The sequence below is a fragment of the Leuciscus leuciscus genome (assembly GCF_965113295.1).
Source record: "Leuciscus leuciscus genome assembly, chromosome: 17".
In the NCBI taxonomy this organism is placed as follows: domain Eukaryota; kingdom Metazoa; phylum Chordata; class Actinopteri; order Cypriniformes; family Leuciscidae; genus Leuciscus; species Leuciscus leuciscus.
This window is the reverse complement of record NC_138741.1, coordinates 28,855,272-28,872,420: the sequence shown is the minus strand read 5'-3', so window position 1 is coordinate 28,872,420 and position 17,149 is coordinate 28,855,272. Positions and strand designations below refer to the sequence as shown.

The 17,149-nt window shown below is 41.2% G+C and overlaps 2 protein-coding genes across 5 annotated transcripts in view; both read right to left on the bottom strand.

The window, feature by feature from the left end:
* Positions 1–8,543, bottom strand: part of LOC309479395 (afadin-like) — a 14,387-nt gene extending 5,844 nt beyond the window's left edge. For all 4 annotated transcript variants that reach the window (XR_014199207.1, XM_082143514.1, XM_082143516.1 and 1 more), the window contains exons 1-6: positions 8,354–8,543; positions 6,365–6,430; positions 6,205–6,278; positions 5,959–6,077; positions 5,624–5,803; positions 5,485–5,555 (exon numbers count right to left, since the gene is read on the bottom strand). Coding sequence is in view for 3 of the 4 variants with exons in the window: in XM_082143514.1 (XP_081999640.1) it covers positions 5,485–5,555; positions 5,624–5,803; positions 5,959–6,077; positions 6,205–6,278; positions 6,365–6,430; positions 8,354–8,380 (537 nt within the window). In the remaining variant the exon portion in view is untranslated. The remainder of the gene's footprint in view (positions 1–5,484; positions 5,556–5,623; positions 5,804–5,958; positions 6,078–6,204; positions 6,279–6,364; positions 6,431–8,353) is intronic.
* Positions 8,544–8,565: 22 nt separating this feature from the next.
* Positions 8,566–17,113, bottom strand: LOC309479385 (afadin-like). Its single transcript, XM_082143497.1, has 12 exons — positions 16,842–17,113; positions 16,161–16,353; positions 15,969–16,078; positions 15,451–15,605; positions 14,828–14,892; positions 14,529–14,734; positions 14,278–14,423; positions 14,097–14,191; positions 12,799–13,061; positions 10,618–10,761; positions 10,318–10,513; positions 8,566–8,743 (listed from the first exon to the last, which is right to left on the bottom strand). The coding sequence occupies exons 1-12, from the start codon at positions 16,980–16,982 to the stop codon at positions 8,622–8,624; spliced, it is 1,836 nt and encodes a 611-aa protein (XP_081999623.1). The 5' UTR covers positions 16,983–17,113; the 3' UTR covers positions 8,566–8,621.
* Between the last annotated feature and the right edge of the window lie 36 nt (positions 17,114–17,149).

Sequence of the window (17,149 nt, the reverse complement as noted above, 5' to 3'; positions counted from 1 at the left end):
CATGCTGAGATCTGACACCAAAGACCCAAGGGCGAAAGCCCGGGGTACATATAGTGCACAATCACTCAGGGAACTCACAGGGAGTCCGGGAAGAGGGAGGGGTGCAGCCTCACTCTTCCACATATAGCAGCGTCGATGGGACGCAAATTTCATCATACAGACAGGGCGGGGTACGGCCTGAACTGATGGGGAAATGTGGGTCTTACACAGTTTGCCCAGCTTTATACTGTCGAACATTGAGCTGTGCTCAGCAGACGCAGCATTCTGAGCTGATCGCATCAGGTCAGATAATACTGGTAAATCTAGACCGACAGCAGCCTGGCCTGCAGGGCGGGAACCTCTAGGTTATAAAACCTTATAAATGTAGACGGGGAGGCCCAGCCTGCCGCAATACAAATATCTTGCAAGGCAATCCCACTTGACCAGGCCCACGAAGAGGCCATGCCTCTCGTGGAGTGCGCTCTGACACCCAATGGGCACTGCATGCCCTTGGAGGCGTATGCCAGCGCTATAGCATCAACTATCCATCTGGATAGGCTCTGTTTCGACGCGGCTAGTCCCTTAGAACGTCCGCTAAACGAAACAAAAAACTGCTCCGTCTGTCTGAAAAACAGACGAGCGAGACACATAAGCTCGTAATGCCCTGACTGGGCAAAGGAGGCTCGCGTCTTTTTCCTCATCAGGGACCGGTAGGGCTGACAGGGAGATAACCTGCGCCCTAAACGGTGTGTTGAGGGATTTTGGAACATAACCGTGCTTAGGTTTGAGTATAACTTTTGAGTCATTGGGCCCAAACTCCATGCACGCCGCGCTCACAGAGAGCGCGTGCAGATCCCCTATGCGCTTCACTGAAGCGAGAGCCAGCAAAAACACCGTCTTGAAAGACAGGTGTTTCAAATCGATTGACTGTAAAGGCTCAAATGGCGCACCTTTCATGGCTTCCAGAACCGTAGAAAGGTCCCATACGGGGACTGAGGGAGGTCTGGGAGGATTCAGTCTCTTAGCCCTTCTAAGGAAGCGGATGACTAAATCGTTCCTTCCTATTGACTGACCAAGCGTTGTTTCTGAGAACGCTGCTATAGCCGCTACATAAACTTTGAGCGTGGAGGGGGCCCTGCCCCCATCCAACAGCTCTTGTAGGAAGGAAAGCACCTCCGTCACACCACAGTTTGTGGGTGACACACCACGGGCTGTGCACCAGCCCGAAAACACCGACCATTTCGAAGAATAGAGTCGTCTTGTAGACGGAGCTCTAGCCTGCGTGATCGTGTTTAATACTCCTTTAGGGAGTCCAACATGTACCCGTTGATGGCCCAGACATGAAGGGACCATAGTTCCGGGTGAGGATGCCAGATCGAGCCGCGGGCCTGTGAGAGGAGATCTCTCCTCATTGGTACTGGCCACGGGGCAGTACTTGCTAACTGCATCACGACTGGGAACCAAGGTTGGTTTTTCCAGAACGGTGCTACCAGCAGTACTGAGCATCCTTCTTCCCTGATCCGTTCTATCACCTGAGGCAGGAGAGAGACGGGGGGGGAGAAAAATTCTTGACAGTGAGCGTTTTCTTGAGACGCAAACAGGTCCACTTCCGCTCTGCCAAATTTCTTCCACAGCAGATTGACTGTCTGTGGGTGTAGAGACCACTCGCCTGCCGGAACATTGTTCCTGGACAGTCTGTCCGGTCCTGTATTCAAGATCCCTGGCACGTGCGCTGCTCTGAGCGAGCGCAGGTTGCACTGAGCCCATACCAGGAGGCGTTCTGCCAGCCTGTACAGTTTCTCGGATCTGATGCCGCCCTGGCGATTTATGTAGGACACCACAGACATGTTGTCCGAACGGACCAAGACGTGGTGACCTTTTATTTGGGGACAAAAACGCGCCAGCGCGTTGTCTACTGCCAGCCTTTCGAGGCAGTTTATGTGCAGGAGCTTCTCCCGTTCTGACCATTGGCCGAAGAACGGTCTGCCCTCGAGCAGCGCTCCCCATCCCGAGGTGGACGCGTCCGTGGACACCACTTTCACCCTCGAGGAAGTCCCCAGGCTTACACCTGATTGGTACCAGTCATTCGCTTTCCAGGGTTTCAGAGCTTTGACGCACTTCTGATTGACCCTGAGGCGAAGCAAACCGGGTGCCCACGCTTCGCGTGGGACTCGCGCTTTCAGCCAAAACTGCAGCGGGCGCATGCGGAGCAGGCCCAGCTGGAGCACTGACGATGCTGAGGCCATGAGACCTAGCATCTTCTGAAAATCTCTTGAGCGGGACAGACGCGCCGCAGCGAAAAGAGTTCGCTGTGCGTCGAATGTCTACCGCGCGCTGTTGTGATAGTCGCGCTATCATGGATAGTGAGTCCAGTTCTGTGCCCAGGAAAGATATTTTCTGACTGGGTGACAGGGAGCTCTTCGCCCAATTGACACTCAGACCCAAATCCTCGAGGTGATCGAGTAAAATGGTCGTGTGTTCTATGAGCACTGCGCGAGATTGCGCTAGAATCAGCCAATCGTCCAAATGGTTTAGCACTCGCATGCCTCTCATTCTGTGGGGTGCGAGCGCCGCATCCATGCACTTCGTAAATGTACGGGGTGCCAGGGACAAGCCGAACGGCAGGACTGTGTACTGATATGCCTGGCCCTCGAAGGCGAATCTCAAATATCGCCTGTGACGTGACGCTATCTGTATTTGAAAATACGCGTCTTTCAGATCTATTGACACAAACCAATCTCCTTGGCGAATCTGCACAAGGATTTGCCTGGTCGTGAGCATCCTGAACTGTCGCTTCACAAGCACTTTGTTCAGTTGCCTTAGATCTAGTATGGGTCTGAGACCCCCGTCTTTTTTCGGTACCAGGAAGTATCTGCTGTATAGCCCTCCTTCGCTCTGAACTTGAGAGAGAGGCTCTATGGCCCCTTTGCTCAATAGTTTCGTCACTGCGGCTCAAAGTAGATGTGCTACTTCTGTTTTTACCGTGGTCTCGACGCGCGCCACATAGCGGCGAGGGCGTCGGCGAAACTGCAGCGAATAGCCTCTTTCTATAATGTTCAGCACCCACTTCGAAACCCCGGGTAGCTTTGCCCATGCGTCTGCATGGATAGCTAGGGGTTGAATACGAAGCGCGCTCCGCTCGCTCAGCGATGGAGAAGCTTCGGCGTGCTGTAACACAAGCATGGCGCTCGTGACATTTGAGGCATGGGGCGCGCTGATAACAGCGGGCAGATTGCCCGCGCTCGACTCCTCTGCGGTGGTCAACCGCGAGGGGGAGGGCTGGGCGGTTCCCGTAGGAACTGTCATGTCTATGTGTGGATGTGGGCGCGGGACAGCGGGCACATATCACACCGAAAGCATCGTTCGCTTGAGTGAAGCGAGTGCACGTTGGTTTCGTTTTTACAGAAACCGTGAGACATGCATAACGTGGTGTTAGTGGGCACTGGGTAGTGGGCACATTCACCATGTTTGAAGCGCAATCGATCTGAGTCGATTCATGTGCGCAAGCCCTGTGTGACGGGCTGTGCTTGTGTGTAGAGATGGGCACTGGGCAGTGGGCATTCTTTCTACACATAAAGCACCATCGGCCGTGGCCGGGACACCAGAAAAATTCACGCTTATGGGATTTATCTGGGTAGCCGTAAAAACGGCGTTTGTGTGCAGGCAAGCGGGTGACAGAACCGACTTGTTTACTGCAGGATACACTGGAACAGTCACATTTACTGGAACTGAACGAGCGAGAAGTTGCCATAGAAACAGAGAGCGTCAACATGCTGGCGTTTATTGCAGGCCTGCGTGCATTACAACAGGCTTGTTCACTGCAATATTGACATTTCCAGTCGCCTGAGTTCCAGAGGGGAATGGGAAATGTATAGGAAAAAGGAGGTTGGTCCGTCCGCAGCGGGACCAGAAAAACTCCCCTTTTTTTCCTTTCGCCAGTGACGCACGAAAACCATAGAAACGGTGTTTGGGTGCAGGCGAGCGGGTTGTGCCACGCGCTCGTTGGCTGCAAAATGCACATCTGCAGTCGCTTTTCAGGGAACTGACAGAGCGAAGCATTGGCGGCATAATTTTAACTGCCGCTAGACCGGGATTCGAACTCCGGTCTCTCGTGAGGAAAACCAATGATTCCGCCACTGGGCCACAGGGGGGAACACAAAGGCTTTCGGATGCACGAGCATATAACAGCGTCACATGCTTTCTTCGGCGTATGCTTGCAGGCGCGCTTGTATTAAAACAGGCTCGCCTGCTGCAATATTGATATTTCCAGTCGCATGATCAGGGAACTGGGAAATGTATGAGAAATTGAAGGTCAGTCCATCCTCGGAGGGACTAAAGACACACCTTTCTCCTTTCGCCGGTGAGTGACGCATGAATGGGGCGCAGAGGCAGGGTAGCTTTCTTATAACGTAAAGAAAAACTAACCCCGACCGTCCGCTTCCAGCCTCCCTTGTGAGCGGCGCAGTTTGCGCGGCTTGAACAGAGGGAGAGAGAAAGCTAGCCCTGTGACCGCCCGCTCCTGACATCCTCTGTGAGCGGCGCGGTGTGCGCGGCTCGAACAGAGGGAGAACAGGTATCGTCCCCCAAGCAGGCAAGGCAAGCGGGCGAACCGGCAAGCTTTGCGGGTTGGGGGTGGGGGGGCGGAGGAGCAGTCTCGGAGAAGGATGCCAGGTGAGTCCTCAGAGTCACCACAGGCAGTAACTAGCTCGCAGTGAGGGCAGTCTTGAAAAAGACGCCCAGCTCTTTTAGTGCAATGGGAGTGTGTGTCGCGGCGGCGAGCACACACACATACATAAACACAGTAGCAGAGAAAGGATATAACGCCGGATAGCGCAGCAGGAAGGCAAGGAAGGCGGCGCGGCCAGCGACTTCAGTGACTCGTCCCGCTGAAGATGCTCTCTCTCAGACGGCGCGGCTTCTTATCCAGCTCCAGCGATGCGTGTGCTTCGCTTGAAGGATGAAAAATCAGATAATAGCTGCCTGCGAGCGATATTTATAGGCCTAGACCACGCCCATTTCGGCGGGACGTGACGCAGCGGGCGCGAAGTGCCATGATTGGGTCTGACGTCACGCCAGGCCTCGCTCGATAGGCTGCTGCAGTTGCCGCAGAGCAGCCAATAGGCGTGCGAGCTGTCTCGCCTATGTCTGCATTGCTGCTGCAACGCGTTTTGCATTATTACAAAATTAAGGATAATTTTTGGCTTCAATATCTCGCGGAAAAGGATTTTCCCCTAGCGTAAGATATCTTACGCAGTACGAGAGACCTCTCGTAAGAGAACTGAAACTCACACCAATACCATACAAATATTATTTGAAATAAAATAAACTTATAGGCTACATACATAAATACATACACATTTACATATACATATACATATATATATATATATATATATATATATATAAGGATGCCACCGCCTGAATCTATATATATATATATTCCCATTCAAAATAAATAAAAATAGTCTAGGGCAGGCTATCAAATAGTATATCAATGATACTCACAGAATCCATTAAATTGTCAGTGGATAGAGATAGCATTATCTTTTCATGGAGAACTGGATCAACAGGCGTATCTGATGGAAACAGAAATAGAGCTTAACAACCCAAAAACAAACAAAAAATGATAAATATAAACACTCACATGTCAGGTTGGGATTTGAACAATACTCCAGTTTCTTCTTGAGCAATTTCTGGTTTTGTTTTGTGTTTGGTCTGCTGATTGAGTGCTGGTTTTTAAAGGTTACTGGTGGTCTTGATGGACCAGAATCTGATGGTACAGAGACACTGGAATTCTGCTTTGACTGTCCACCATTATCATGATCTAACAAACATGAAACAAAAGCATGCATATATTCAAAAGCCATAGATTATATATTGGCTGTACAAACATTGCTGTCACATGACTGATTTTTAACTGAATTGTTTCAAATGGTTCATGCATAATTATAGTAATTAAATGTGCATAATATTTACTACCTTTAGAAGTTGTTTGTGTCGGCTGGGTAAATACTCCCTCAAAACCGTAATATAAAGCTGCTGACTTGAGAGTTTCCAGTGTTACAACTGATCCAGTGTGCATTATTATCTCTGCAGCCCTGAAAAGGATCATTATTAAATCAGTTTTCACTTCCAAATGTGCATTAGTTCTTGTCATGCCTTGTCATACACACATAAGAGTCTTAAATAACACTAAATAATTAAATAATATTCTGATTATTTCACCTTTCCTGTGACACTCCCATGAGACTTTTGCCATCCACACTCAGTAACTGATCTCCTGGATTCAGTCTCCCATCCTTCATCAAAACTCAATAGTAAATAATATGATGCAAATAGGCACATTTATGGATTATGCTTTTGTTTTTTGCACAACGATACTGACCACATTTGCTGCTCCTCCCTGGACGACAGATTTGATAAAAATGCCAAGCTTCTCCTGTCCAGCCCCCTGTAGGATATACATATATATGTTATACGGAACACAAATTAAAGTCTTTTAATTAAAATCTTTATGAAAAGTTCATAAAGAGATTGTAAAACGAATCCATATTAATTGAGCGGTTTAGTCAAAAATTTCTGAAGAGACTTAATCGCTTTATATGATGAACAGATTGAATTTAGGCTTTTATTCACATATAACATTCATCAACTCACACATCAGTTGTGATACTGTAAATGGAAGCTCAAGCATGTTCCCTTGATGTGCGAGAACCAATGAGGTTCATTCTTGTGTTACGCAGCATGTTTGAGCTTCTGTAAGAACCAATGAGGTTCATTCTCGTGTTACGCAGCACGTTTGAGCTTCTGCAAGAACCAATGAGGTTCATTCTCGTGTTACGCAGCACGTTTGAGCTTCTGCAAGAACCAATGAGGTTCATTCTCGTGTTACGCAGCACGTTTGAGCTTCTGTAAGAACCAATGAGGTTCATTCTCGTGTTACGCAGCACGTTTGAGCTTCTGCAAGAACCAATGAGGTTCATTCTCATGTTACGCAGCACGTTTGAGCTTCTGTAAGAACCAATGAGGTTCATTCTCGTGTTACGCAGCACGTTTGAGCTTCAGCAAGAACCAATTAGGTTCATTCTCGTGTTACGCAGCACGTTTGAGCTTCATCAAGAACCAATTAGGTTCATTAATGTCTTACGCAGCACGTTTGAGCTTCTGCAAGAACCAATGAGGTTCATTCTCGTGTTACGCAGCACATTTGAGCTTCAGCAAGAACCAATGAGGTTCATTCTCGTGTTACGCAGCACATTTGAGCTTCAGCAAGAACCAATGAGGCTCATTCTCGTGTTACGCAGCACGTTTGAGCTTCTGCAAGAACCAATGAGGTTCATTCTCATGTTACGCAGCACGTTTGAGCTTCATCAAGAACCAATTAGGTTCATTAATGTCTTACGCAGCACGTTTGAGCTTCTGCAAGAACCAATGAGGTTCATTCTCATGTTACGCAGCACGTTTGAGCTTCTGTAAGAACCAATGAGGTTCATTCTCGTGTTACGCAGCACATTTGAGCTTCAGCAAGAACCAATGAGGTTCATTCTCGTGTTACGCAGCACATTTGAGCTTCAGCAAGAACCAATGAGGCTCATTCTCGTGTTACGCAGCACGTTTGAGCTTCAGCAAGAACCAATGAGGTTCATTCTTGTGTTACGCAGCACGTTTGAGCTTCTGCAAGAACCCATGAGGTTCATTCTTGTGTTACGCAGCACGTTTGAGCTTCAGCAAGAACCAATGAGGTTCATTCTTGTGTTACGCAGCACGTTTGAGCTTCAGCAAGAACCAATGAGGTTCATTCTTGTGTTACGCAGCACTTTTGAGCTTCTGCAAGAACCAATGAGGTTAATTCTCGTATTATGCAGCACGTTTGAGCTTCTGCAAGAACCAATGAGGTTAATTCTTCTTGTTACTCAGCACGTTTGAGCTTCAGCAAGAACCAATGAGGTTCATTAATGTGTTACGCAGCACGTTTGAGCTTCTGCAAGAACCAATGAGGTTCATTCTCGTGTTTCGCAGCACGTTTGAGCTTCAGCAAGAACCAATGAGGTTCATTCTCGTGTTATGCAGCACGTTTGAGCTTCTGTAAGAACCGATGAGGTTCATTCTCGTGTTACGCAGCACGTTTGAGCTTCCACAAGACCACAAAAGGGTGACGACATTTAGAACGACATAAGGGTGAGTAATTAAAGACAGAATTTTGAAATAACCCTTTAATGTAAATAATATACAGCTGTTCATTGTTTTGTTAGTTGACAGTGCATTAACCAATGTTAACAGACACAACTGTTAACTAATGTAGTTAACTAATGTTAACAAATTAAATCGTATAGTAAATTGCAACAAAATCACAAATACTTGAACTTAGTCTTACCTTGGCGGCTACAATGCTCACTCCCATTCCACCATGCAAAGGTTTCTTGAGAGTTATTTTCACTGGATCAGGTTTCTAATATTGATAAAATAACATATATAAAGAGTGTTTCAGAATTAATGCAGAAAATCTTTAGGTAAGCGTAAACTGAATAACAGTTAAATGCAGCAACAGCTCCTCCAAAGTCCAGATGTACTTGATGGATAAGGACGAGGTTCATTACTACCTCATCAATTATTTGCAATTTTTAGGAATTGTTTACTTTAATTTATGCTTTATCTGTAAATGAGCAACATACCCAAGTTGAACACTCTGTGGAACAATCTGACAAGCCGAAGAAAATGGTCCAAGTCCCAACACAGATGGAATGAGAAACCAATTTGCAGAGACCTAGAAAAGTTGCAAGTTCATCAGTTTTTGATAACCATTAAAATATTTATTAATAGATGTTTGTATTTTTAATCCTTGATTTTAAGTCTATGTATTGACTCTACACTATCTCAAGAGGAACATTTAAAGGGATATTTCACCCAAAAATGAAAATCCTGTCATCATTTACTCACCCTTATGTCGTTCCAAACCTGTCTTTGGTCCATCTTTGAAACGAAAATTAAAAATATTTTTAATGAAACCTGAAATATTTCTGTCCCTCCATTAAAAGTCCAGGTAACCAAACCTTGATTAACACACAGGGCACAACACGTAAGCTCAAACATGCAAACCAGAGAGGTTTGTTCTAGCACACATGAGTATTAAACATATTTGCCATTATTATGTGATATGTATATGCACTCTATGTTTCTTTGTTTACATGTAAATAAATGCCTAAATTAAATCTGTTCATCATATAAAGTGGTTGTGTCTCTTCACAAGACTTAGATTAAACTATTCGATTCATAGAATTCATTTTATGACATCTTTTTGACCTTCTTAGATCTTCAAAATGTTGGTTACCTGGACAAAGATCTCTCAGGTTTTGTTAAAAATATCTTAATTTGTGTTTCGAAGACTAACTAAAGTCTTATGGGTTTGGAACGACATGAGTGTGAGTAAATGAAGTACATACAAATGTTTATCTTAATGATAAATTAAAAGCTTTACAATGCCATTATTATATGTTTTTCTGCAAATATCAGTGTGGACATATCTTAAGACCATCCATGTGTTGGTCCATATCTTCATAAAATCTCCATATGTTAGGATCTTAATCTTATATCACAGATTGTTGTAAAATAATGGTAACACTTTACAATAAGGTCTCATTTGTTAATGCAATAGCTAATATAAAGTAACAATGAATGAGTGATATTCTTGTGATTTCTTGTGTCGTTTATTAACATTTGTTTACATTAGTTAAAAATACAAATGTTTATTGTTTGTTTGGTAGATGACAGTGCATTATTAACAAAATCAACATACACAACTTTTACATTTAAAAAAAAAAATGTATTAGTAAATGTTGAAATTAATATTAACTAAGACTACTAAAACCTCTAGGGTTTCATTAAAAATATCTTAATTTGTGTTTCAAAGATTACCCAAAGTCTTATGGGTTTGGAACTACATGAATGTGAGTAAATTATGACAGAATGTGTTATTTTTGGGTGAATTATCCTTTAATGCTTTAGCAATATTATCGATTTGCACCGACACCATTGGATGAGAAGTAAATTTGAACTGAATTGAGCTGGATGATGACACTTTTCTGCAGAGCTGCTTTGAATTGAAATGAACTCATATTAATTGATGAACTTTACAAGCTGAACTGAACCGAATCAATCACTGAACTATCCTTAGCTGAATAATTACAGTATTGTCTTTTTAGAGCTGCTTTATAGCAGAATTGAACTCAGTTTGCATCATATATCCTTATTCTCCTGTTTATCGCTGTCAAGCAGCTTTGAAACAATCTGTATTGTATAAAGCGCTATATAAATAAAGGTAATACTTGTCTTGAATAGTACCTTTGCGACAGATGGGCTCTAAAAACTCCTGAAATCCCTTGGGAATGCCACGCATGGAATCACATGAATACCCGTCCTCGGGCAGCAGGAAAGGCAGGTGAAGCTCTAGTTCCTCTTCCAGTCGGATTTCTCCTCCCTCTCTTCTCAGAACGTCTGTTGTGGTCTCCGCCAAGGCAGCTACGTGCTCTACCAGTGCCTATGAATGACAAACTCTGTAGACATCATCTTCCAGTGGGACATCAGAACAATTATGCACAGCTGTTTTGATTTTCGTGTGAGTTATCATTTTCTATCACTTACGGGTGGAAAGTGGGGTTGATTTGGGGCGTAGTGATATTTGCTCATCAGTGCTCTTAGCTGTAGGGAGTTCAGCTTGTAACATGTGGACTGAATCATCAGGGCGTCGCGTGTGGAGTAAGAAGTCATGGTCAGGAGCATCGTCGCCTGAGGAGAAGCAACATTTTTAAGGAAATAACTATCATAACCCGGATGGGTCAGATCTTTTGATGTTGATAAAGATTGAAATAATATTGTTCAAAAAAACACTCTTAAAGGTTTCAAAAGGGGGGGTTCGCGGCCATAACATGAACCATTTTTAGTTCCCCAAAGAACCTTTCAGCGAACAGTTTTTAATGGGATAGGTCATCCTGAAATGAACATCAAGTCATAATTTAATCACTGTGGTATTGTTCTAAGGCTGTATGCTCTTCTTTCTTTTATGGACCACAAAATGAGAATTAAAAAAAAATGTCCCGCTTGTGCTCATCCATATAATGGCAGTGAAAAGTGACCAGCTTCAAGTTTTTTTTTTTTTTTTTAAGATGCAAAAATATCACAGAATTGTCCCATGAGACACGTGCTGTATATTCCAAGTGTTCTGGGGGGTATATGATAGGGTTTGGTGAAAAACAAACTGAAATTGTATGTATTATTTAACCAAATTCTTGACCTTGGCCGTTGGTCTGTGGCTGCACGAGGTGCGCTTTTGTAAGACTTTAAAAAAATATATCCTTTTGTGGTCAATAAATTAAAGAAGGGCATATGGCATTTGAACAACACCAGGATAAGTAATCTATAATTAATTCATTAAGTGTGAACTATCCCTTTAAAAGGACCATTTTTATTTTTAGTGTGCACGTGAAGAACGTTTTAACAACACTGCCCTGCATCATATTTGATTCTGAAGGAAATCCAATACTTGTTTCTTACTAATTTTGGGGTGCTGAGTCTAAAAATAGTGGCTGTTTTCCTCTAGCACATAATGCTTTCTCAAAAAAAGATGTGAATTTTTTAGCATTTTTGCTTTAAACAACCATTATTTTGTAAGGTGAAAAAAAGCTTAATTTATTTATAAACTTGTGTTTATGTAAAGTTCTTTGACATTAAATGATATGACGCAGTGCCTGAAAATAGTCCCCAGCTCGGTAACTTCCAACGTGACCGGGACTAAGTTTGTCTAACCTATTAGACCTATTTTCAGGCGCTGCGTCATATCATTACGCCTGCTGCACCCATGGTACGGCAGCAAAGTTTCTTGATTATTACGCAGGAATGAGAGTATAGTTCCTAGCCATATCAGCCTAGAAGATCGCAACTTTACATTTTCCGTCGGTCTTAGTACACGATGTAACTACAAAAGAGTCAAGTTTTAAATAGAAAAAATATCGAAACTCTTTGGTCATTTTTTTGAGAGAGATGCAAATGGTCCTGTCCGATTCAATGATCTATGCTAAGCTATGCTAAAAGTGGTACCGCCAGACCCGGAGATCGGCTGAATGGATTCGAAAACGGTAAAACTCAACTGTTTAACTCTGGGGGAGTTGTAAAATGAGCCTATTTCCAAAAAAAGTGGAGTATCCCTTTAAGGCTTATTTAAATTATATTGATAGATAGGCTAATTAGAAAAAATCTTCATTACTATTTTGCAATAAAAAATGTTTTACATGGTGGAAAGTTTTTATTGATATTATTGAACTCAGCATCATCAAATTAAGATATATATATATATATAATTTTTATAATTTTTTTTCAAAGTGCAGGGCTATGTAATCTAAAGAAACTTTTTCTTCTACACTCTTAAAAACAAAGGTTCTTGATTGGCATTGATGGTTCCTTGAAGAACCTTTTTCATCCATGAAACCTATTCATGGAACAAAATGTTCTATATAGTGGGAAAAACGGCCTTTAGAATATTAAAATGCTCTTCACACTAAGAAAATAATGGTTCTTTGAATAACAGATTACTGAAAGGTTCTTAGGGGAACCAAAAAAGCTTATTTGATGGCATCACTGTGGGAAAAAAAACAAAAAAACATTTGAAACCTTTATTTCTAAGAGTGTATATAAAGTACCTGGGAAAGGTCCCAAGGATGTTAAACGTTCTTCACACAACCATAGATGCCAATAAATAAGCTTTATTTTTAAGAGTGTATATCATTTTGCATTTTGTATTTCTCATCATCTTTTTTTCAGATACACTACCTGGATTATGCGACTGAGATGGCAGTCAACAGCCAGCTCCAGCCCTTGTCTTTCTGCCCAGGCCTCTATGTGTCTCAGACGCTGGCGTAGAGTTATGCCCCAGTAGTTCGAGCACAGATTTGATCCCGGTACAGTGAACTGGTTCAACATCCAGGCCCCCATGAAGTGAAAAAGTTGAGAAAAGAGCTGGATGCTCAGAGCAGGGTTGACCCGACACCTTCGGAGCAAACTCATGGTCTTTATGAGAACGTTCAAGACGCCTTCTAAAAAACAAATTCAGAACAGAACAAAATCTTTATTTGCTATTCAGTACACAACCATGTGCAAAGTTACCATCTTTAATCCAGATGTTTTATCATCTGAAACAACTTAAGGTTGTTTTTTGCTCAATTGCACAATGCTAAAAGTTCACTGAGCATCATTTGTGGGCTCTGAACCTGTACTCAGCTAACAGGGAAAATTCTCTGAACTTTGGCTAACAAGGTACTCTCAAACTTCCAATATGAACAGTTCTTCCAATACATCATTTATGGAATGTTTTTTTCAGAAACATTTTAGTTGGACTTTAGTCTAAAGTTTTTAAACATTACTACTTGCTACTTTTTGTAGATGGTTCAGAGAACATTCAAAATGAACGTTCCCATAATACTTGCAAAATAATAAAAGAGAAAACATTTTCTCTAACATTCCCATAAAAAACATTTAAAGCATAAAAAAGAAACTGTAAATAACAAAATAACTGGAAGAATAGCATGAAGGTTAGTGAGCCTCAGCTGCTTTGACTGGAAATTCAGAAATGATGTTTCATAACTTTAATGGGAACATTAGCAAAACATTCTTAGAACATATTTTTGATAGTAGGGTGGATCCAAACTTGCAACATACAAAACCTGATCCATTTGACAGACATGCAAAGTGATCTACTGAAATTTTTTCACAATTAATGTTGGGTAATTCTGAATTAGATGACACAATTATAGATTGATATGGACAAAATGCATTCAAAATATGCCACAGCAGTCTATGTGGAAGGTTGTACAGAAAACACAGAAGAGATTTTGTGACGATTTCAGATGACGCAAACATCGAATATACAAAGCTGTCAAATATTGCCCTGTTGTTTCATTTCCTAACCTGTTTCTTGTGTCTGCTAAGTGAATAACATGTTGTTAACTAACCACAATACTTTCTGATTGTAACATGCATTTGAAGCTGCTTTTGAAACAATATGTATTATGAAATGCGCTATACAGATAAACCGCATTGGAAAAAAGAGATAAATAAGAATGTAGGCCTACCCATTTCTGTTGCCTGAGCTGTTTCCTTTTTTACATCAGCAAAGAATGCAGGCAAGTGGTTTTCAAGATCAACCTGAAGCCGATGTGACAGGTACCTGAGGAAACATTAACGCTTCATTAAACGGTCAAAATACATCGCCCTCGCTGCAAACATCACAATGCAATCACGCTTTTATCATACCTGAAAGCCTGTTGCACAAGTTGAGCAAGAGTGTTTTGAGCCTGGAGTGTGATGGGACACAGATCTCGGTCCCGTCTGACAAAGTTCAGGAGCTCAGATGCGTTTGCCATCCAAAAGGCAAGAGCCACTGCGATGCTCCTCTGTTTCTAAACGGGAAACACAGACACAATCATGGAAATTATCAGGGAATTTGACCTTGAAGTCATGGAGTACATCATACAGTACATTTTTAATAATAGATTTGAATCTACCTCAATGATGTCTTGAATCAAGCTCACAATCTTGTCAAATGTAATGCAGAGTCTCTGTTCAGTCTGTTGGTGAGGTTTATTCCTCTGCCCAGGTATACTGGTTAAAAATCGCCCAACCAGATAAAACACATATGCGGGCGAGAGCTTAAAGTGAATCGTGGAGCTGTTGATGTCATTTATCACAGCACGTAAGAAAGAATCCTCATCTGAAACAGAAATCAATGACGTAAAACGCAAATGACCTAAGAGCAGTACAGAGAATTGTGTATTATTTTATTGTGCCAGGATAAACAATGTACCTTTTTCCTTTAAAGAAATGCTGATTGGGAGATTCCATTTCACTTTCAAGAAGTCTTGTGATTTGCTGTAATGAAAAGGGAAAATATACTATATTTTTTGGGATAATGAATGTTGCTTTAACAGGGATATGCTTAAAACAGATGGAAGGATTTACTGATTTCAGCAAATGGCAAACATAATTATTTATTTATTTTTTATTTATAAACACTTATTGATTATATATCACCTTGACCTATAACGTATAAGCATCTTAAGGTGACATTTTAATTATATTGTAAATGTATTATATTAAGTTTTATTATAGGCACAGACACCTAAATATAGATTTAGCTTTTTAAATAATATTTGCTGGTAATAAGTGTTTTTGAGAATCTTTTTCGTTCACAAAGTGTTTTGTATATTTTTCTTATATACATTTTTTACTTTTCATTAAATTCACTAGCTTTTCAGGGTTCAACCAACTGATCACATTAAAGTAACATAAAAGTTGACATTTTCACTGGTGTCTACCAAACCTTTGCTATATGGATATTTGCACACACTCAATAAGATGCTTCTAGGAACAAAAATCTTTTACGTTAAGATTGTCATGCTATGGTCAACAACAAAAAAGATTTCCTACCTGTTCGGTTTACTTTCAGAGACATCGTTCTTCAACATGTGACTGCAAGAAACTTCTTTTTTTGTCTCTTTCTTTTTACTCTTCTCTTTCCTTGATAATGTCCTTTTGAAATTCTCGATTACCCCAACTTTTTCCTTATTTTCCAGACAGCCATTCTAAAAAAAGATTTTAGTTCACTCCAAAATCCTGATAGAAAACTAATTGGTAACACTTACAATAAGGTCCTATTAGTTAATGCATTACCTAAAATTAACTAACAATGAGTAATGTATGTTACAGTATTTATTAATCTTTGTTAACATTATTTTTAATTTTTTAATGTCAGCCCAGGTACATTAAATAATGTTAACAGATAGATTTTTATTTTATTTTAATAATTTATTAGCAAATGTTGAAATCAACATTACCTATACGTTTAATGTTTTGAAATCATTGTTACTTCATGTTAACTAATGAAACCATATTATAAAGTGTTACCAACTAATTTAACTTAGTAGAATGACAGTGATGTCACACACCTGTGAAGATACAGAAGTGTCATTCCTCAAGACAAATCGGCCATCTGATTCTTTACTCCAGTTGAGTTGAACCACCAAGGGCTTTTCTGAAAGGTCCAGTTGTCTTTCCTCTAAATGGCAAAAACACAGAACATTAAGTGACTGGCAAGAACATGCAATGTCTCAAAACGAGAGTTAAATTCCTGATTTCACCTTGATTTTTTAAGACCTCATATAATGAAAATGGGAAAGGATTTAGTGTCTCATCACACTGAAACTTCTCCAGCAGGGTTTCAATGACCTCTTTTGTGGTAGTAGAGCTTGAGATACAAATGCATTTGGTGGCACAGTTCCCTGAAATATGGTCTTGGAGGTAGAAACGAACAACTCCATGGAATACAGAGTCCTAAAAAGATGCAAATCTATTAAATCGTGAACACAGAAATACTGTAATCAAACTAAATGAAAAAAAAATGTCTTTAATATCTAAATTATTCTACAGCAATGAGATTAAATAAAAAAAAATAAAAAATAAAAATAAATAAATACATTTAAAAAAAGAGTTTTTCGAACTCTCCTTTTTCTCATATTTCTCTCCTAAGAAAAAGTCCCCTGCAATCTCTTATCTCGACTGTCCGGAGACATATTAACTCTTTCTCAAAATGTGCTCAGATTTACCAATACACCAACATTTTCAACCAAAAGTCAAAGATCGCAGTATGAATCATCAAATTCTTCAAAGGCCAAATTATCTGATCACATGCCTCTTTTTCCTACTGAAATTTAGTGGGGAACTTAAAAGGATTTAAATAACCCAATAAATACTTCCACTCAGAATAGTTTGAAAGTGTAAAATTGTACAGTAGTTCTGACATTAGAAACAAAAGTGTTCACCTCATCAGGATCAGTGATCTCAAACAGGCTGAGTCGGTTTGAATTCCACTGTCGAATGTTCTCCTGAAGTCTCCTGCGCTCCTCTGGACCCCTTTCAGCGTCATGGTCCGAATCAAAAGCATTTCTTTGCATTTCCTTCATAGCTTGACAAGCTTTGTTTATCACATCAATATATATTTTTAAGTTTATATTTTTAGCAGTCAAAGCTGCTGAGGTTCACTAACCTTCGCGCTATTCTCACATCAAATGCCTGGCACTGATTTTTTTCCAGCCTGTTTAACATTCAGACTGTTGGTTGATTGTTCAGG

Excerpts from the sequence above, each read along its gene's own strand:
- LOC309479385 (XM_082143497.1), bottom strand. The coding sequence starts at position 16,982 with ATGAAGGAAATGCAAAGAAATGCTTTTGATTCGGACCATGACGCTGAA. Across the intron at positions 16,354-16,841 it reads AGATCACTGATCCTGATGAG|GACTCTGTATTCCATGGAGT; the intron begins GTGAACACTTTT and ends GCATCTTTTTAG. Across the intron at positions 8,744-10,317 it reads AGAGCCCATCTGTCGCAAAG|GTCTCTGCAAATTGGTTTCT; the intron begins GTACTATTCAAG and ends CAACTTTTCTAG.